The sequence below is a fragment of the Rhincodon typus genome, chromosome 16 (assembly GCF_021869965.1).
Source record: "Rhincodon typus isolate 14 chromosome 16, sRhiTyp1.1, whole genome shotgun sequence".
NCBI classification, from domain to species: Eukaryota; Metazoa; Chordata; class Chondrichthyes; order Orectolobiformes; family Rhincodontidae; genus Rhincodon; species Rhincodon typus.
Window position 1 is genome coordinate 10,321,071 of NC_063347.1, and position 21,973 is coordinate 10,343,043.

Sequence of the window (21,973 nt, forward strand, 5' to 3'; positions counted from 1 at the left end):
ATAAGAAATCCAGCAACTGTTTGTCCTTCTAGTTTTGTATGCTGATTTGAAAATAGGAGATGGATATATTTAATAAGCTTACAAAAAGTGTCTACAGTCACATTGATGAAATAACCTTTATATTTTCTGATCGAAATATCCTTTGTTATTAATATGAAATCTAGTAATTTTACACTTCACTAGTCACTTTTATAGTACCACTAATGACCTAATGTATAAAAACAAATATAATTTATAACTTTCACCAGGTATTTTAAGTGGAAAACTCAATTCTGTTTGCATGTAGGGCAGGATTAAACAACATGGAGAAGGGGCAGGGCAAGAGAAATAAATGGTGAAAACAGTACTACCCAAGGTTGATGTAATTAATAAAGTTATAAATAGCATGTAAAATATTGCTGTTATCAACATTCAATAGAGAAATGGTGACAGCTTTACATTTTTAAATATTTAGGTAGTCAACATTGTGGTTTTGCAAATCAGGAAGAACAACTGTGAAATATTCAGACTAAGCAGGGTTAGAAATGAAGGGACAAGTGGTAAAAGGCATAGATCTGGGAGGAAATACAGCAGGCCATTGTTATTTAATTCACTCACTGTTCCTGATGGTTTTGGAAGGAGTAAATGTTTAAGGATGAAAGAAAGAGAGATCTGGACAGGTATAGGGAGGCAGAAATAAGCTGTCATATTCTAGGAACATTTCAGCTCCGAGATGACAACAATAGCACAGCATGGCCTCGGAGAGGGAAGGGAATCTCTAGTTACATTACAAGTGACTTCAACGAATTAGAATACTGTGGCTCAGCCAGAATGCAGGAAAAAGTGTGGGTAAAGCTAATGACATTGGTGCAAAGAGTAATTACAGCACTACCTACAAGCAAACATTGATATTATAATTGATTTTGCTAGAGATCATGGTTGCCAAGTATTTTAAGTGCATTTGAAACAGAATATTTGGACCCACTCAATACAATAAATTGATATATTGAGATCCTGAATGTATTTCTCAATACACTGTAGCAGTGGTCATATAAGACTGTAAAAGTCAGTATTTTCTATAGAGGTTTTAGCTTGAATTAAGGTTTATTACATTATTTCCGAACTATTTGCCAATTTTTGTTAGAAACCAAAAGGAGGCCATATAATAATAGCTAAATCATTTTTATCAAAACTTGGTGTTCAAACAACAAAACTATTTCCTCTCCTTACAGTGAGCCCACATGACAGACAAGTCACAGCTCCAATCAGCAGTCTTTATTTATGTAGAGATATGTATTAAAACCAGCCACTTACAAAGTGCCAGTTTGAGCAAAAAGACTAGAAGAAACTGATGTGAAATTTACATTACAATACATACCAGCAAGGTTATGCTGGTTTGGATCAGTATCGCACCTGGGGTTTGGAAACCTCTGTTCCTGTGCCGCCTATAATACAATATAATATTACAAATTTTATTATCCGAGTCACAGTAGCCAAACCACATATAAACCAGTGCTCTGCTACAAATTTATAATGCAAGATTTCCAGGTTAAGATGCAAGGTGTCATTCATGCAAAGAAATACCATTATACCAATAAGAGGAAACAATACAGGCAATGCAAGTTCTGTGACATAACTTAAAATTTCAAATTGGGCAGAAAATTAATGTGGGAAGGAAGGGGGGAAAACTGCAACCCTTTTCAAAAACAAACCAAACCAAAATCCCTATCTTAAATAGCTGATGAGAAAAAAAACTCACTTAATTTCCAAAGCAGTTTATTTTACAGTACTGACATCCATCAATTGCATCAGAAATCAGTAGATTCTGAAAGAGAGCATGTTATTTTTGCTCACCCATTCATTCAGATTTGATCAATTTTGTTTTTAAAAAGTTGCTGTTATCAAGAGGTTTCTTGTCCTGACCCTGAAGACAGCTGGTGCTGATGGTAGAGCAACACAGTCCAAAAACAGTTGATCTAATTTCTTGTTGCTAAAATCATGCAGTTTCATCTTAGTTGGTATCCATTTTATCATCTTCATTTTTTCTATTCTCACCATTCTCTTCAGGAGTACTCAAGGAAGCAGGTGAACTGTTGTACTGGCTATTAGAGTCTCTACGTTGGTAGAAAAGAACATAAGCTGCTTTTGTCTAGGAGAAATGAAGAAATCCCAGTTAGTGATCAAGTTTTGTTGGTGGGAGCAATGCAATTTACTGCACATAAGGGAAAAACAACTTGCATTTGTTGCTGCTTCTTCAAAATCCTTTCTTAATCTATTTCTTGACCTGGGTCAGGTTACTCAAGATTAAAGTAAATAGGCAACAAGGTGGCAGATGGGTTAAGTACCAAGTTACTTACTTGGTAGTCAGAATTTAAAAAACAAACTTTAAAAGGTGTGAAACTTCTAAATGCTGATGTTCAAAGGAAACTTCAACTTACATAGGGAAATAAAAAGATACAGGAAGCATTCAAGGTAAAGAAAAGGTACACTATTTTGGCTGGTACAATGAGAAAGGGTTGTCCTATGATGAGATGTGGGCGTATGTTCTCAAGTTTAGAAGAATAAGAGTCAATCTTATTGAAACATAAAAGATTGAGGAGGCTTGGCAAAGTAGATAATAAGTTATCTCTGTTAGCTGGGAGAACAGCCTTCAGACTGATCATTTAAAATTGAGATAGGGACATTTTTTCCACTCGGATTTTGAGTCCCTGGAATTAACTATTTCAAAAGGACTGTGAATGTTCGCACTGATGTTGTGCAAAGATAGACGTACTTCTGGTCTCTCAAACCAAGGGAGGGGACTAGGCAAGAAAAATAAAAGTGAAAGTGGAGCAGATGGTTAAGTATGATAGAGTACGCTTGAGGGCCATCTAGTGTACTCCTGATCCTTTAATGTTCCATATTCTGTCTGGAAACATGCTAAGATGAAGCCAGTCTGTTGGTAACATTCATATCACATTTCATCCTGAGATTCTCTTCTAATCTCAGTTTTGCGACCACTAAGACATTTCTTTAAAAAAATCTAAGTTGGACTTGATCAGGGATTTAAAGGCCCATTCAAGTTATATTTGGCTTGAAGATTGTGTACTGTCATAGTGATACCATAAGACATTGCAGAAATAGGGCATTTGTTCCATCAAGTCTACTCCACCAAGGAAATTGTGGCTAATGTGATAATCCTCAATTCCAGTCTTGCCATTGTTTAATTAACGGTATTGTTGTTGCACAGACAGTACACAACACATGATGAGAGATACATGATGAGACATACAGCTGAAATACTGTCAACATAAACATGGAAGCTAAGCCTATGAATTTGTGAGCAATGAGGGTACAGAAGTTGGAGAATTAAGACAACCATATTTTAATGGAAATGGAAGCATGCAAGCAGCTGGTATAAGGAGTGATCAGTAGACAATGATCAAAGGTGATTGGAGAACAGGGACCAGAGGATGACAACAGTCACGCTAGGATAAAGGAGGGGAGCATTTGCTTGGAGGCAGAGGATGTGGGCGAGATTCTAAGTGAGTACTTTGTGTCAGTATTCACCCAGGAGAAGGATGCACTCGATAATAAAGTTAAATCTAATTCTGTGGAGGATAGTGAGATTTGAGTGGAGCATGTTAATATGCTAGGGCATTTTGAGATCAAGAAAGAAGTGGTGTTGGGTATCTTGTAGAGCACCAAGGTGGATAAGTCCCCAAGGCTCAATGGTATCTATCCCAGGTTACTGAGACAGGCAAGAGAGGAGCTTGTTGGCACCTTGACCAAGATCATTGTATCCTCGTTAGTCATTCGAGGGGTCCTGGAGGACTGGCAAGTAGCTAATGTTGTTCCTCCGTTTAAGAAGGTAAAAAGGGATAATTCAGGAAACTATAAACCAGCAAGTCCCAGATTGGCGGTTGGGAAGCTATTGGAGAGAATTCTTTGGGATAGGATTTATTCGCATTTGGAAAAGTATGGTCTAATTAGGGACAGTCAACATGGCTTTGTGCAGGGCAGGTCTTGTCTTACCAACTTGATTGAATTGTTCGAGAAGACGACAAAGGTGATCGATGAGGGTAGAGCAGTGGTCGTTGTCTACATGAATTTTAGTAAGGCTTTCGACAAGATCCCTCATGGTAGGCTCATCCAGAAGATTAAGATGCATGGGATCCATGGTGATTGGCCATGTGGATTCAAAATTGGCTTGCCCATAGAAGACAGAGGGTAGTGGTGGAAGGGTGTTTTTCAGGCTGCAAGTCAATGCCTAGTGGTGTTCCGCAGGTATATGTACTGGGACCTCATCTGGTTTTTTATATAATCACAATGACTTGGATGAAAATGTAGATCAGCATGTTAGTAAGTTTGCAGACGATACAAAAATCGGTGGAGTTGTGGATAATGTCGCAAGTTGTCAAAAGATATAGCAGGATATAGATCAGTTGCAGATATGGGCAGAGAAATGGCAGATGGAGTTTAATCCTTTTAAGTGTGAAGTGCTGCACTTTTGGGAGATCAAATGCAAATGACACTAAAATAGGTGGTATTGTGGGCAGCGAGGAAGGTTATCGGAAATTGCAGCAGGATCTTGATCAGCTGGGGAAGTGGGCTGAGAAATGACAAATGGAGTTTAATATAGATAAACGTGAGGTGTTGCATTTTGGAAAGTCAAATCAAGATAGGAGTTTTATGGTGAATGGTAGGGCCTTAAGGAGTGTAGTGGAACAGAGGGACCTTGGTGTTCACGTGCATGATTCTCTGAAAGTGGAGTCAGAGGTAGGCAGGGCAGTGAAGACGACTTTTGGCACACAGGGCTTCATCAGTTAGGTCATTGAGTACACAAGTTGGGAAGTTTATGGTGCAGTTATACAGGACTTTGGTGAGGCCGCACTTGCGAGTATTGTGTTCAGTTTTGGTCACCTTGCTTTAGAAAGGATGTTATTAAACTGGAAAGAGTGCAGAAATTTACAAGGATGTTGCCAGAACGCAAGGGATGAGTTATAGGGAGAGGTTGGACAAGCTAGGACTTTTTCCTTTGGAGTGTAGGAGACTGAGGGGGGATCTTGCAGAATTGTATAAGATCATGAGAGACAAGGATAGGGTGAACGCACTCTCTTTTTCCCAGGGTTGGGGAATCGAGGACTAGAGGGCATCAGTTTAAGGTAAGAGAGGAAAGAATACATGGGAACCTTAAGGGCAACTATTTTACACAGAGGATGGTATGCATACGGAATGAGCTGCCTGCAGAAGTGGTTCAGGCGAGTACATTAACATTTAGAAGGCATTTGGACGAATACATGGATAGGAACGGTTTAGAAGGATATGGGCCAAGTGCAGGGAAACGGGGATAGCATGGATTGACATTTTGGTCAGCATGGACCAGTTTAGGCCGAAGGGCCTGTCTCTGTGCTGTAGGACTCTATGACTCTGAATGTTAAGGAAAACTATACAGTTAATGACAGGACCCTGAACAGCATTGACGTACAGAATGATCCTGGGGTTCAAGTCCACAGCTCTCTGAAAGTAGTCAAGCAAGCAGATAGCGTGGTAAAGGCAGCGTAAGGAATGCTTGCCTTTTCTGGCCAGGGAACGGAGTATGAGAATCGGGATGACATGTTGCAACTCTGTAAGAGACTTTGGTTAGGCCACACTTAGAGTAATGCATTCAATTCTGGTCGCCACATTACAGGCAGGATGGGGAGGCTTCGGAGAGGGTGGAGAAAGAGGTTTACCAGGATGCTGCTTGGATTTGACGATATGAGTTATAAAAAGACACTAGATAAACTTGGTTCAGAGACAATGGGACTGCTGAGGCCAGAGAATCTGAGATAACAAGGTGTAGAGCTGGATGAACACAGCAGGCCAAGCAGCAGAGGAGCAGGAAAGCTGACGTTTCAAGTCTAGACCCTTCTTCAGAAAATTTCTGAAGGGTTTAGACTAGATAAACTTGGGTTGTTTTCTCTGGAGTGGCGGACGTTGAGGGAAGACTTAATAGAAGTCTATAAAATTATGAGATGCATAGATAGGGTGGACGGCCAGAATCTTTTTACCCAAAGTTGAAATGTCTAATACTAAGGGGCATGCATTTAAGGGGAGAGGGGGAAGTTCAAAGCAGATGTGAGAGGCAAGGTTTTTACGTAGTGGTAGGAATCTGGAACGCACTGCCGGGGTCGTGGAGGAGGCAGGCATGAAAGAGACATAAAAGGGATTTTGAGATAGGCATGTGGATATGCAAAGAATGGAGGGATACGGACCAATGGCAGGCAGAAAGGATTAGTTTAATTTGGCATCACATTCGGCACGTCACCTTGGGCTGAAGGGCACGTTTCCATGCTGTACAGTTCTGTGCTCTATGTAAACAAAGATAGAAGAGCAGCCAATTTACTACAGTAGCAATCACCAACATAGTGATTTTTACAAGGACGATTTAGATGTTCTGTTTGACACATAGAAATTGAAGGGTTGAAGGAAAGCCAAAAGGACTGATGCTAGAAATGCAAGATCAGAAAAAGAGATGAGGACTTCCCAAATACAACTACAATATTTTCTGTGCTGTAGTTAGTGCAACTTACCACAATCTGATCTTCAGATGCTCCTGATACACTACTGTCATCAAAGTAATACCATTGTCCATCAATTTTATTTTTAGCATATGCAGTATCTGTTGGCAAGATAAAGAAAATTACACTCCTACATTCACAAATGAAGACTGTAACTTTTCAGTGAGTAAAGCTAAATTACTTACAATGGCCTCCTCCCATTCCTCCGTAGTGGTTAGTGACTGCAACAAGGTCATAGATGCAAGGGCCAGGTTTGGGATTGTAGACAAACTCAGACATGTTCAAATCTCTGTGAACCCATTAAAAGAACAAACATCAACATTTCAATGAATATAAAATATGCACCGACAAGGACTCACCAATGCATTTAATCAGTGGACCCAGACCATTGCTGCAACTAGAGCATTTTACTAGGGATAACTGACAAATCCCTTTTGCAGAATACAGATCTTGAAGCAAGCCTATTGGTAACTGTTTACTCATACTTCAATAACCTCATTTTATTTCAGTGAGATAGAGGATCTGGCAAAAACTAAACAGGTAGAAATGTTAGCAAACAGGACAGCAGATTAACAATGGAGGACTTTGAAACATCATTCATTGCAATGGAGTCAAAACCTTATGATCTTGAAGTTTCATTTCTATGTTCAGAGTTGGCATAATAATAGACCAAATAGATCTTTTCATGCTGTGACTTAAATCAGTCAATTCAAAAAGAAATGTGACTACAAATAAGGACCACAGACTGAACACTTCAGTTGTGCCATAATGTTATTTCCTTTTCTGATAGTTTAAAAGTGCAACATTACAAGAGGTATAAGCATTAACAGAATACAAAGATCCTAATTTTAGACTTTGAGTTTGTCAAAATCAACTATTTAAGAATAATAGTTTGAATAACAGTCTCTATTTAGATAGCACCTTTAACATAATGTTACAGAGCAAATCGGACAAAAATGAATATTAAGCTCAAGGTGATATTAGACAGTGTTGTCAAAAAACAGACAAAATGGATTTTGCAGATAACCTTAAAAAAAGAAGAGGTGGAGAAGCTGAGTGAAAGATTTCCAGATCCTTCCCTTAGATGGCTGAAGGCACAGGTGCCAACTGTGAAACGAAAGGAATTGGGGATATAGAAACAGAGGCGGAAGAATTTTTATTTTATTCATTCGTGATGTGTGGGCATTGTTGACTGGCCAACATCTATTGCCTGACCCTAGTTGCCCTTGAGAAAGTGGTGGTGAGCTGCCTTCTTGAACCGCTGCAGTCCATGTGATGTGGGTTGACCCATGATGCCATTAGGGAGGGACCTCCAAGATTTTGACCCAGTGACAGTGAAAGAACAGCGATACATTTCCAAGTCAGGACAGTGAGTGGCGTGGAGGGAATTTTCCAGGTGGTGGTGTTGGTGTTCCCATGTATCTGCTACCCTTTGTCCTTCTAGATGGAAGTGGTTTGTGGTTTTGTGGTTGTGCTGTCTGAGGATCATTGGTGAATTTCTGCAGTGCATCTTGTAGATAGTACACACTGCTGCTCATTAAGCATGCTGGTTTGTCCTAGATGGTGGGAAGCTTCTTGAGTGTTGTTGGAGCTGCACTCATTCAGGCAAGTGAGGAGTATTTCATCACATTCCTGACTTGTGCCTTGTAGATGATAGACAGGCTTTGGAGAGTCAGGTGGTGAGTTACTCGCTGCAGTATTCCTAGCCTCTAACCTGCTCCTGTAGCCACTGTGTTTATGTGATGAGTCCAGTTGAGTTTCTGGTCAGTGATAACATCCAGGATGTTGATAGTGGGGGAATTCAATGATAACACCACTGAATATCAAGGGGCATGGTTAGATTGTCTCTTATTGGTGATGGTCATAGACTGGCATTTGTGTGGCACCAATGTTATTGTCCCTTGTCAGCCCAAACTTGAATATTGTCCAGATCTTGTTGCATTTGAACATGGACTGCTTCAGTATCCGAGAAGTCACAAACGGTGCTGAACGTTGTGCAATCAGGAATACTGCAGCGAGTAACTCACCACCTGACTCTCCAAAGCCTGTCTATCATCTACAAGGCACAAGTCAGGAATGTGATGAAATACTCCCCACTTGCCTGAATGAGTGCAGCTCCAACAACACTCAAGAAGCTTCCCACCATCTAGGACAAACCAGCTTCTGATCTTATAATAGAAGGAAGGTCATTGATGAAGCCTGGGTTGGTGAGGGAAAGGGGTTTTCCCTTCCAGTCAAATTTGATAGTAACACAGTCTATTGTAAAATATTGATCTGGATTAAGTAGGATCATCTGTTCTTTCAACTTGTTCAAGTTTTATGTTCCATTTCTGTTGCAAAACTGCACTGAGAAATTGTAAGTACAATGGTATCTTCTCATTATTTTTAAAAGCTATTTCAGAAATAAAGTAAAATACTGCAAATGTTGAAAATCTGAAACAAAAACATGCTGGAAAAACTCAAGTCTGGCAACATCTTCCGAGTCATACCGGACTCAGAACATTAATTGTGCTTCTGTCTCCACATAGACCCGTTGACTTTCTCCAGCACTTTAAAAAACTTTTTTAAAATGCTCAATGGACGAATGCACATACCAGAAAATAGGAAACACCATTTGTGATCTGCACAACAGGCCAAAATGGTGGCCATAAAAACATTTTGCTACAGAACTCAGATAAATTTTGTATCTTCTGGATGCAGCAGCTCTAAAGAGGTAGGGATATACACCATAGAGGCTATACCATTAAACAGAAGGTCTGGCAATGTTAGTAACCTCTGTGCCCATTTTTAGTTCAATATCATTTTGTATTAACAGATGGGAGGCAGACAAGTTGCTGTTAAGGATTATAAGTGTGACCCACAACCTGGCACTCCTATGCATCACTCTTTGGCGTGGACCACATTTTCAGAGCAGCAAATTAAATTATTGTACTGGTTAAATAAAATGCTCCATACACTAAAATTAGTTAATCTCTCACCTTATAGGAAACTCTACTAGAGTGTCAAGTTTATCTCTCCAATACCTATTATATGAGAAACGCTTCAGATGTACGACGAGAATCTTTGGTAGTGACCACAAATCAAACTTTTTAGTGGCCTGCTGGTGCTTTTTACAAGTGGGGCAGTACCTGCGGAGACAAATAGCAGTAAAATACTAACATATCATTTCCCAAAAATGCATTTAATTAGAAATGGATTGTTAAACTTTTAGTAACTTTCACGTTTAATGTTCAATCTTTACTTCCCTTAACCCCATTTTATTTTTCCTTTAGTACTCCCTGCTGAAGGCATTGTTACAAGGTACTGATGCTTGTGTACAGTTGGCTGTCTACGTAACTGGTACTTCTGATCCTTGGAAGTACTGCTAATTCCAAGCCTGTACTTGCCCAAAATCCTCAAATGCCTATCAAGGATTGCGGGCAGTGATTGAAAATGTCACTGTAGATCAATATTTCCCTCGCTTACCTAGGGAATTGACAATTATTCCCTTCTCATTACAGTCCTGACTGGAACAAGTTAACTCAGAGCCTACAGGATAATCATGAACCAACAAACTCAATGTCTGGTGTTTGGACAAGTCAATTCATTGTGAGAGCTTGCTTGCAGTGCAATGATTGCAGCACTAAAATTCTGTACTTGGATTTCGTCTTGGGAGTACGATCTATTTTCATGTAATGGATTAGGAATTTTCTACATGGGAATATACAGCTATAAACTGATGTCAAATATTCCAGTCAAGAGAGTAGCATGGTGTGATTTTTGACGGTTTCTGAAGTCATCTCCAGCATGAAAAGTTGGACATTGCACAACTCCTATCCTTTGGAGAACAAAACAATTCCTCCCAAAAAAAATTCAATAACTTGGATGATAATTAATGAAACTCAACAGACACAGGTCAGCTTTCCATAATTCCACCATTAAACAACTGAGAAAATGACAAATGCTGCGAGTATTAAGTAATTATCTCCAGGGAACAGTACAAACTCGCACATCGGTAGATGAAGAGAATCACCTTGCATAATGATGTTTAATAATGTCCTAAATGACTGACTTATGTTTGCAACAAATCCATCAAAACTTCAATTATTTGATTTGGTTAGGTCCAAAATATCATAGATCTCATATCCTTAATTGTATATTCGTGTTTCCACAACAGATTTCATTGATTAAATTGATAAAATAATTGTTCTGACAAAGACTTCACAACAAGTTGCCATCAATGCCTGCTTACAATAAACACTAGAACTAACTGCTATTAAATTTTAGTTTTTAAACTCTTTTGCATGAAAACCAAAGAAATAAACAGATTAAATTCCAACTGAAATTATGTTTTAAACTTTCAACATCTCGATTCAGAAGACACTTCACATCTTTCATTTTAATATAACACTTTTATGAAAGCATTTTTGAATAAAGCTTTGACTTTACAACATGCTCTCATTATTTCTAACATAGCTGTGCTGCTTTTGAAAGCCTCTATTCCTATTATTTACAAAGATTATTTCTGTTGCTTTAACCGAAAAACATTTTAAAAGTTGGAATAAAACAGACTTTTAAAGTTAGCCACAAGAAAATTAATTGATGCACTGGATTTTCCTTTCTGGGTCAATGAGTTGAATTTATCCCAGAAGATTGGGATAAAAGATTTTTTTGTTTATTGGTAGCAAAAAGGTCCTTATTGCAGGAACAGAATTTCAGTAGTTTTCAAGTTCCAAATTGGCAATTTTATTTGGGGGTGGGGGGAGTGGTGGAGGAATACTAGCTTGCTAGTGAATATGGAAAATTAAACAAAAGAAAGAAAGGCACACTGCTGTGGGAAAGGGTGCTCTTCAGAGAGTAAGGCTTGGTGGATCAGTTTAGAACAGGATATTTTCATAAGCAAAATAAAAACTGATGGATGATAATAAAACGTAGGGTAGTTTGATCTTAGACTAGGATAATAGGTCAGCACATCATGGGGCGAAGGGCCTGCACTGTGCTGTACTGTTCTATGTTCTGAAAGAACTGCGGATGCTGTAAATCAGGAACAAAAAGAGCAGGTCAGGCAGCACGTGTGAAGAAAAATCAGAGTTAACGTTTTGGATCTGGTGACCCTTCCTCAGTTCTGTTTTTGCATTTTCATAAGCAATTTGCTATAGCTGATATGGGATATTAAGTGGTAAAAATGGGAACAATACCATTCCCTTGCACCAATATCACTTGCTTTTATAAACAGAAAAAGACATAAGGTGGCTAATACAATTATCAAATGTTCTTAAGTTACATAATTTAGTTAAATTTTTGCAAGAAAAACAGTAACATTAAGATGCATAAGTCCATTGTAAGCATGCAAAACAAAACATAATGTAAAACTTTTAACTACTTATGACAACCTTGTAGACCATCACTTGGTTGATTAGTTGTAGTTACTTTACTGCAATTATTTAAGTTTGCCTTTTTGCCAAGCTACAAAATATTGCCCCCTTTTCAGATTACAAAGTTGCATTTGAACTCAGATTTGAATCACTCCTTTCTGATAGTGGAAAGGTCACAGTACTCAAAACACAAAAACACTGGGCAAGACTAAAGAGAGTTGGTGGTAGATTTCTTTTAAAAAAAGAGAGGGACAAATCAGATGCACTGTGTACTAACCAAAGATCATGCTCTCCCAAGGTCTCCATTGTTGTAAACAAATCTATACATTCTCTCAACGCAACTGAGCTTCTTTTCTTTTGAGGTTGTGACATAGATTCATGCTTTTCATATGCCTGTAAAAATGACAAAAGGTGGCAAATTATTCTCATTTCACAATGCATTTTCTAGTTATGCTCTCTTTCATAAATTGTTCCAAGGGGCCCTCTTGTGGCACAGTGGTAGTTTGCCTACCCCTGAACCAAGAGGCCCAGTTCAAGTCCCACCTGCTCCAGAGGTATGTAATAATATCTGAACAGATTAATTAGAAAAATGGGTTAAAAAGAAAAATTGTTTTGATTTAAAATTTATTTCCTTGGCGGATAGACAATATCTGAAAGAACCTAGATCAGCATATTAAATTATGAAAGCAAAATTTGAATTAACAACCATCTAACCTCTTTGATAACATCACTAAAATTTTGCCAAATGTTATTTAGTTCCACTTATTTTGAAATTTCCCCACCTAGATCTCTCAGCAAATCATTTCAACTAATGCTGCAGATTGCAACCTGATAATGTCAACAACTTGGCACAGGGGGGGACTTGTAAGCAGGCAGGAGTAATTCAACCAGTAATTATCTTAAGAGGAGCCTGACCTTCATTAAGGGACTATTTTTTTCAATACTGAAAGCCAGGAGGGCCCTTGTGGTACAATGGTAGCATCCTCAGCTATGGACTAGGAGGCCCAGGTTCAAATCTCACCGGCTTCAGAGGTGTGCAATAACATCTGAAAGGTTTGATTAGAAAATCTCAAAATTAAAAGCTATGAGGAAAGGCTGAGGCTGCTCAAAAGTCACTGCAAATGTTGACTATTTTAGAGAGCGGACAAAATAGCCAATAGCCAAAATGTTCAGGAGACATGAATGATAAATCTCAGCTTTTGATTACACTTTAGGAATTCAGAATATGATTAAGTGGTCCAAGACTTCAAAACAGAATGTGTTATGCATACATTAGTGACCACACTTGCCGGTGTCTGCACTTCACCAGTCAATGCGTATCATACACTTTGGGCATGAAATGTCTTGTATAAAATGTTTGCCAGTATTTTTCACAACTTTAAATTCTGACAACACTGAGGAATATTTCACAACTCAAAATGTATCACTGGATGTGGTTGCTAATCATATTTATTTCTGTGTATGTATGTATAACCCTCCCATTTTATTTTAGATTACCTGCAAATTGTCACTTCAAGATCCTAGTAGTACAGGGACCAAACGCTTCTGTTCAACAGCAACAGGAATAGAAAGATTATCAAAAAAACCTTTTTTTTTTTTTTGAGTAGCCAATCGATGAAAGCTGAGACACATACAACTCCAGACTGCCAAAAACCTTCATGTACTACTGTGGTAATGCCCCTACCTCTGGACCATATGGCCCTAGTTCAAATCCCACCTACTCCAGGAAGTGAGAGATAGCATCATTGGACAGGTTGATTACAAAATTAAAAAAAACAAAGCTTTCCTCCCTATAAAAATCTGTAAAAGTGGAAAAATTTATAAAATCATAGAATCCCTACAGTGTGGAAGCAGGCCATTCAGTCCATCAAGTCCACACCAACCCTCCAGTGTCCCACCCAGACTCACCCCTCTACCCAATCCCTGTAACGCTGTATTTGTTACATAATTTTGTAACATAAAATCAGACTATAGAAAATAATTCGAGAACTCAATGCAGCAAAAGTTTGCATAGGTAGTAAGTTCATAATATGATATGAAAATTGCAAAATATTCAGCTATTCTACAGTTAAAGCATATGATGGCCAACAGTTATTAATATTCAGTTCCCACAAATCAAAAACAATTGAGTTAATACAATGTTACAGATTAGGGGTGAAAGAGCTCGTTTGGCTCACCTCAATGTGGTTGACTCTTAACTGCCCTCTGAAATGGCCTAGCATGCCATTTGGTCGTACTAATTGCTACAAAGTCTTAAAAGAAACGAAAACGGATGAAATCACCTGGCATCAACCTAGGCACCGGAAAATACAACGGCAGAAACAGCCCTCTTGACCCTGCAAAGTCCTCCTCACTTAACATCTGGGGACTAGTGCCAAGCAACAGCCTGACATAGTCTTACTCACAGAATCATACCTTACAGACAGACAATGTCTCAGACACCACCATCAACACCCCTGGATATGTTCTGCTCCACCGGCAGGATGGACCCAGTAGAGTTGGGCGGCACAGTGGTATACATTCAGGAGGGAGTTGCTCTGGGAGTGCTCAACATTGACTCCAGACCCCATGAAGTCTCATGGCTTCAGGTTAAACATGGGCATGGTGTTCTTGGTGATTACCATATACCGTCCTCCCTCAGCTGATGAATCAGTACTTCATGTTGAGCAACACTTTGAGGAAGCACCGAGGATGGTAAGGGCACAAAATGTACTCTGCATGGGAGATTTCAATGTCCACCATGAGTGGCTTGGCAGCAACACTACAGATCGAGCTGGTTGGGTCCTAAAGGACACAGCTGCTAGACTGGGTCTGCGGCAGGTGGTGAGGGAACCAAAAAGAAGGAAAAGTGTCCTTGACCTCATCCTTACTAATCTGCCAGTTGCAGCTGCATGACAGTATTGGTGAGAGTGACCATCGCACAGTCCCGCCTTCACACTGTGAATAATTTTCATCGTGTTGTGTGGTACTATCACCATTTTAAATAGGGCAGATTTTGCACAGATCTAGCAACTCAAGACTGGGTATCCATGAGGCACCGTAGGCCAACGGTAGCAGAATTGTACTCCTGCACAATCTGTAACTCATGGGGTGGCATACCCCCCACTCAACCATTACCATCAAGCCAGAGGATCAACGCCGGTTCAATGGAGAGTGCAAGAGGGCATGCCAGCACCAGGCATACCTGAAGACAAGGTGACAACCTGGTGAAGTAACCAAACAGGACCACTTGCATGCCAAACAGCGTAAGCAGCAAGTGACAGACACAGCTAAGCAATCCCACAACCAACGGATTAGATCTAAGCTCTGCAGTCCTACCACATCCTGTCATGAATGGTGGTGGAAAATTAAACAACTCAGTGGAGGGAAGAGACTCCACAAATATTCCCAATCCTCAATGATGGAAGAGCCCAGCACATCAGTGCAAAAGATAAGGCTGAAGCATTCGCAGCAAACTTCAGCCAGAAGTGCCGAGTGGATGGTCTATCTCAGCCTCCTCCAGTGGTCCCCAGCATTACAGATACCAGTCTCTAGCCAATTTGATTCACTCAACATGATATCAAGAAACAGATGGAAGCACTGCATATTGCAAAGGCTACTGACAACATTCCAGCAATAGTACTGAAGATTTGTGCTCCAGAACTTGCCGCTCCCCGATGCCAAGCCTTTCCAGTCGTTACAACACTGGTATCTTCCAGACAATGTGGAAAATTGGCAAAGTATGTCCTACACACAAAAACGGGCAAATCCAACCCAACCAATTACCACCGCATCAGTCTACTCTTGATCGTCAGTAAAGTGATGGAAGGCATCATCAACAGTGCTATCAAGCAGCACCTGCTCAGTAGTGCTTAGTTTGGGTTCCGCCAGGGCCACTCAGCTCCTGACCACGTTACAGTCTTGGTTCAAACATGGACAAAAGAGCTGAATTCTAGAGGTCAGGTGAGAGTGATAGCCCTTGACATCAAGACTGCATTTGACCAAGTGTGGCATCAAGGAGCCCTAGCAAAACTGGAATCAATGGGTATCAGGGGGCAAACTCTCCAGTAGTTGGTGTCATACCTGACACATAGGAAGGCAGTCGTGGTTGTCAGATGTCAATCATCTTAGCTACAGGACATCTCTGCAGGAGTTCCTCAGGATAGTGTCCTCGGCCCAACCATCTTCAGCTGCTTCATCAACGACCTTCCCTCCACCATAAGGTGAGAAGTGGGGATGGTGGCTGATGATTGCACAATGTTCAGCAGCATTGACGACTCCTCAGATACTGAAGCAGTCCATGTTCAAATGCAACAAAATATGGACAATATCCAGGCTTGGGCTGACAAGTGACATTCATGCCTCACAAATGCCAGGCAGTGACCATCATCAATAAGAGACAATTTAACCACCGTTCCTTGGACATTCAATGGTCTTACCATCACTGAATCCTCCACTATCAACATCCAGGGGGTTATCATTGACCAGAAACTCAAATGGACTCACCACATAAACAGTGGCTACAAGAGCAGTTCAGAAGCTAGGAATACTGCAGGGAGTACTTCACCTCCTGACTCCTCAAAGCCTGTCCACCATCTACAAGGCACAAGTCAGGAGTGCGGTGGAATACTCCCCACTTGCCTGGATAAGTGCAGCCCCAACAACACTCAAGAAGTTTGACACCATCCAGGACAAAGCAGCCCGCTTGATTGGCACTACATCCACAAGCATCCACTCCTTCCACCACCGATGTTCAGTAGCAACAGTGTGTACTATCTACAAGGTGCACTGCAGAAAATCAAAGATCCTCAGACAGCACCTTCCAATTCCCCAACAGCAGATATATGGAAACACCACCACCTTCAAGTTCCCCTCCAAGCCACTCAGTATCCTGACTTGGAAATATATTGCCGTTCCTTCACTGTCATTGGATCAAAATCCTGGAATTCCCTCCCTAATAGCATTGTGGGTCAACTCACATCAGGTAACTGCAGCGGTTCAAGAAGGCAGCTCACCACCACCTTCTCAAGAGCAACTAGGGATCAAAGACTGCTGGCCAGCCAGCAACACCCACATTCCACAAATGAATAGAAAACAAAAGTTCATCCATTCATTCTCCCATCTATGTTTTTTAAAAAATGATTTCAAAGTTATTAGCTCGATGGCCCACTTTGGAACTCAATACTAAATGTTGATTATTCTTTATGAAGACCTTCTTGATATCAATGCTAAACTTACAATTTACTAGTCTGAACCATTGTCCCCTTTTGCCCCATTCATAATTTAAATTTAAATTTGAAATTTGCTTTTCACATTCCTTTGGTTATATTCTATGCTCCTACAAAATCATAACTCGGGTACATCTTTCTCCTTCAAGAAGAGAAACCCAGGTTTCTCAAACCTTTCTTCATAATTTGTCAATGAACCCTGTGATGCTTCTCAACATCAGTCTTTAAGTGCTTTGATGTCTTCCTTGGTTTTTGGTGACTGGAAAGTGTTTGAATAAATTATTTTAGTTCAGAGATAACAGTGTGGAGCTGGAGGAATACAACAGGCCAGGCAGCATTAGAGAAGTAGGAAAGTTGACGTTTTGGGTCGGGACCCTTCTTCAGAAATGGAGGATGGGGACAGGAGCTCAGAAATTAAGAGAGAAGAGGGGTGGGGTTGGGGAAGGTAGGTGGGATGGTGACAGGTGAGTGCAGGTAGGCAGTGGTGGGGATTGGTCAGTGAGGTGGGAGGGGTGGATAGGTGGGAGAGAAGATGGACAGGTTGTGTCAGGTCAAGGAGGTGGGGATGAGAGGGAGGGTTGGTCATGGGATGGGGCCGGGGTGGGTGGTGGTGTAGGCTCCCAAGGCGGAATATGAGGTGCTGCTCCTCCAGTTTCCGGGTGGGGTCATTGTGACACTGGAGGCGGCCCAGGATGGACATGTCGCCCAGGGAGTGGGAGGGGGAGTTGAAATGTTTTGCAACCGGAGGGGGTTGTCATTTGTCGCGAACAGAGTGCAGGTACTATACAAAGCGGTATCTGAGCCTCTGTTTGGTCTCACCAATGTAGAGGAGGCCACAAGTTCAGAGCTTGTTTGAAGCTAATCTTAGTTATTGGCTTGATATTAATAAAAAATGTTACCATTTATGCTTTTATCTTTCACAAGAGATGGAACCACTTGTAAAGGTACATGTGTGCAAAGGTTTGTGTTATTTCATTGTGTTACTGTTAAGGTGTACTATTTCTGAAGGTGAGTTGCTCAAATACACATGCTGTGCATTCTCTTTCCTTTCCCTTCCTCCCCTCCAATGTTATTGATTCATATTTGCATGGCAACTGTTTGGCTGTTTGCACCGCTCAAGATGCTGGAGTTATAATTTTTTATGCTGTGTGGTAGCTTGAATACATTTGCAATTGATGGACTACACAAGATAGGGGCAAACAAATATGGAAGATTGACGAAGTGCAGAGGGGGAGAAAAACTGCTGTAATTCACAAACTGCATAATGCTTTTTGATGAGTAAGAAGAACTCTTCCTTTTCTCTTCGGAGGTGACTGCATTTATTATTAATTCTGTTAATTCTTTGTGTTCTTCAGCCAGGTCTCTGCTAACAGAACTTCTTCTCCCACTGGTTTATAATCTGTACAGTTCGGTTGGTTGCAAGAGTTAAGAGAGAAGAAAAATTGATTTCCCTTACTGATCAATAAATATTTTGCACTCAAGCCTACAAAATATCAGAAATACCTTTGATGCTTTAAAGTTCACTGGATCTTCCTTCGGAACTGAAAAATCTTATTGGCTGTTGGATAACTGTCCAAAAGATGGACTACATATTTGGTTCATACACTTTCACGATGTTGCTAATTCATATTCTCAAACAAACAATTCAGTGCGTTTACAGTGGATTAGGATAACATCAGCAGATTGTGACAGCAAGTTATTGAAGAAGAGTTCAGAAAAGATTGACAAAGATGTTGCCAGGCTTGGAGGGTTTGAGCTGCAAGGACAGTTGAATAGGCTGGGACTATTTTCCCCAGAGTTTCAGAGGTGGAGGGATGACCTTATAGAGGTTTATAAAATCATGAGGGGCACGTATAAGGTGAATACTTAAAAGTCTATTCCCCAGGGTAGGGAGTCCAAAACTATAGGTTTAAGGTGAGAGGGGAAAGATTTAAAAAGGGCCTGAGGGGCAACTTTTTCACGCAGGGGTTGGTGCGTGTATGGAATGAGCTGCCAGAGGAAGTGGTACAGGCTGGTACAATTGCAACATTTAAAGAGGCAGCTGGATGGGTACATGAATAGGAAGGGTTTGGAGGGATATGGGCCAAATGCTGGCAAATGGGGCCGGATTAATTTCAGATATCTGAGTGGCATGGACGAGTTGGACCAAAGGACCCGTTTCCATGCTGTGCACCTGCATGTGAGTCTGAGCTCTTTTTCAAATACAAATACCATTAATTCCATGGCCTTCATGTGACTACAGGCTCCACTTCATTGGTTAATTTTGCTCTGATCATTGGTGGCTTGGCTTAATATTTTACTGTAACACAATTGAAATAATTGTTCAATTTTATCCAATGAGTCTGTTCTACATTCCCATACCTGAAAATATTAGATTGCTTTAAAGTGAACCGCTTGGCCTGCATAATAAAGGTCTTAAGTACAGATGTTCACTGATGCTGTTCAATTGAATCACTGTTGTTCAAGAAATGATTTAAATTTAAAACTTCAAGTAATACAAAATTCTATATCTAAACACCTGAACACTCAAATCTATGACAACAAGGTGCAGGGCTGGATGAACACAGCAGGCCAAGCAGCATCATAGGAGCAGAGAGGCTGACGTTTCGGGCCTAGACCCTTCATCAGAAAAGGGGGAGGGGAAGGGGGTTCTGAAATAAATAGGGAGAGAGTGGGAGGCGGATACGAGAGAGTTGCAGTGGGAGAGAGATCCCTTGAGGTTTGTCCGGAGGGAGGAGGGTAACTTCTTTAGGCTAGGCATCCTTAGAAGAGGCTTCGCAGTGGGGTTAAAATTGAATCAGAGATAGTAGGAACTGCAGACACTGGAGACTCAAATCTATGCTATGTTTGTAACTAAAATGGGGGAGAAGCAATGCTCATGCTGAGCTAACTAATATATGTTGATAATTCACTTGGAAGTGTGTTACAGCGCTATCTAATTTGATCACTATGCCCTTACACTCAATTCCTAACTGAAAGTACAGCTTTGTTCATTTTCTCTGCTCTTCTAAATTTTTAGTTAAAAAGACTAACATTCACTGTATCTCCAGAGTTGTAGCCCCCATGTTGTTTTCTCATTTACCTCATTTCCTTATAGCAAGCAATATTAAAAAAAAATGCTGTAATGGTGGCGAAAAAAAGGTCCAAAGAAAATCCACCTACCTCAGCTTCTTGATCATCATAGTACATCATTTTGATTTCAGGATCCCAGTCTATAGCAATTGTGGAATGTGCTAGAGAAGAGCAAAATATTTTCACTTGAGTCACATGAAGAGAAAAATCAGTAAAACAAATTCAAGTGTCAAGCCGAATGCTTGTGGTCACATCTAAAAATGTCACAGGCATCATATTAATGATCTATATCCACCAAATGAGTGGCAGATTGCAATCAACACTGCAGTTTTTAAATGAGAAACTTAGACACTAAATTTTAATATAATCACATGTAGGTAAAGTGAGCCTTAGATTTATAAAACAAGAAAGATGATCCTACAAAATCTGACAATTTATTTTAAGTATACCAAACTGAACTATGAGAAAGTTGCGCATGCTTGTAAGCTTTACAATCTCAAACTTGTTAGCTAACTTTACATCCATGACTTTCTTCTTGAAAATACCAGAGTGGAGACGATAAAATAGGATGCTTTATAATGTACTAAATTGATAATTGTACAATGTAACAATTTTCGTTTTATCAAGGATATGTGACATTAGATAATCTTAGCAACCAAGTTTCATAGTGCAACTCCATTTTTAAAAATTAAACAATTGCAGTGATAAGATATTGTACAGAACAGATTGTTCAGTAAAAATCTAGTGGATTTTTTTAAGGTGATAATTTGATTGTTTAATAATCTATGCATCATATATTAATTTGTTTGGATTTTCAAAAGTTCCTTGATGAAACAAAACATAAAAAGCCTTTCAGTAAACTGCCTACATGGCATAATACCCTGAAGGAGGCACTGGAGTTTGAGTTGGGTGCACATTGGGTATGGGAAGTTCAAGTGCAATTGTGTATATTCAGTGAAAAGAAAAAAAAAGTTCAGACAAACTCAATATGGCGTCCACAGAACAAAAGGAGTTCAGCATCATCTTAAACTTTATAACTTACAGTTTAATTTGAGAAATGTCCCATCTTCTGCAACGGAGCTGAAATCCGAGGTGCCATAGGCATTCACCATGCTGAAACTGAATAGCTTCTTTGTACACTTCTGTTTATTTGCTTTGGTGGTGCGTTTGGTGGGCCCATTTTCCATCTTATCATTGTCATCAGCTGCAGAGCCATCAGACTGGCCGTTTTCAGATTCAGAACTATTTTCTTCATTATCTCCAACTACAGTTTGAAGATCCATCTCCTCCTCACCTAAATAATGCAAGACATAAATCAAAAGAAACCAACCCTCAAAATTAAGTTGCTAATTTGAAGTTTCATTACTGCATTGCCTAAAAACCCCTGTCCTCAAGTTTCTATAAAACTCTTGCAAACATATATGTTTATTCAAGAGAAGTGTTAGCTTTTAATCTAATGGGAAGGCAAAATTGTCATGGAACCGTCTTTAAAAAGGAGGTGGTTTAAATACAATGGAGGTACATTCCCGCAAGAGGGAAAGATAGATCAAAATAAAGCCAGAGCTTTGGGGCTGAAGGAAGGAAGAGATGGAGAGCAAGATGAAAAAGAAAAGGTGCACATGACAGTTCTCAGATTGAAAGTGAGAAGCATGTTTAATACAGAAAAGTTCAGAGCAGAAGTGAAAAAAAAGTAATAAAAGTGACAAGTATGAAGATATACGCAGAAAATATGGAAGGGAATTCAACAGTCTTCTACAGACATAAATAGTAAGAAGCTACTAACAGAGAAAAAAAGCATGTTAGAGATCAAAAGGGAATT

The 21,973-nt window shown here is 40.0% G+C and overlaps 1 protein-coding gene across 2 annotated transcripts in view; it reads right to left on the bottom strand.

Annotated features, from left to right (window-relative positions):
• Positions 1–1,232: 1,232 nt before the first annotated feature.
• usp4 (ubiquitin specific peptidase 4 (proto-oncogene)) overlaps positions 1,233–21,973 on the bottom strand; it is a 49,869-nt gene continuing 29,128 nt past the window's right edge. For both annotated transcript variants that reach the window (XM_020510383.2, XM_020510382.2), the window contains 7 exons: positions 21,197–21,448; positions 20,245–20,315; positions 12,153–12,268; positions 9,500–9,649; positions 6,707–6,810; positions 6,534–6,622; positions 1,233–2,128 (listed from right to left, as the gene is read on the bottom strand). In XM_020510383.2, the coding sequence (XP_020365972.2) occupies positions 1,991–2,128; positions 6,534–6,622; positions 6,707–6,810; positions 9,500–9,649; positions 12,153–12,268; positions 20,245–20,315; positions 21,197–21,448 (920 nt within the window). In that variant the 3' untranslated portion in view covers positions 1,233–1,990. The remainder of the gene's footprint in view (positions 2,129–6,533; positions 6,623–6,706; positions 6,811–9,499; positions 9,650–12,152; positions 12,269–20,244; positions 20,316–21,196; positions 21,449–21,973) is intronic.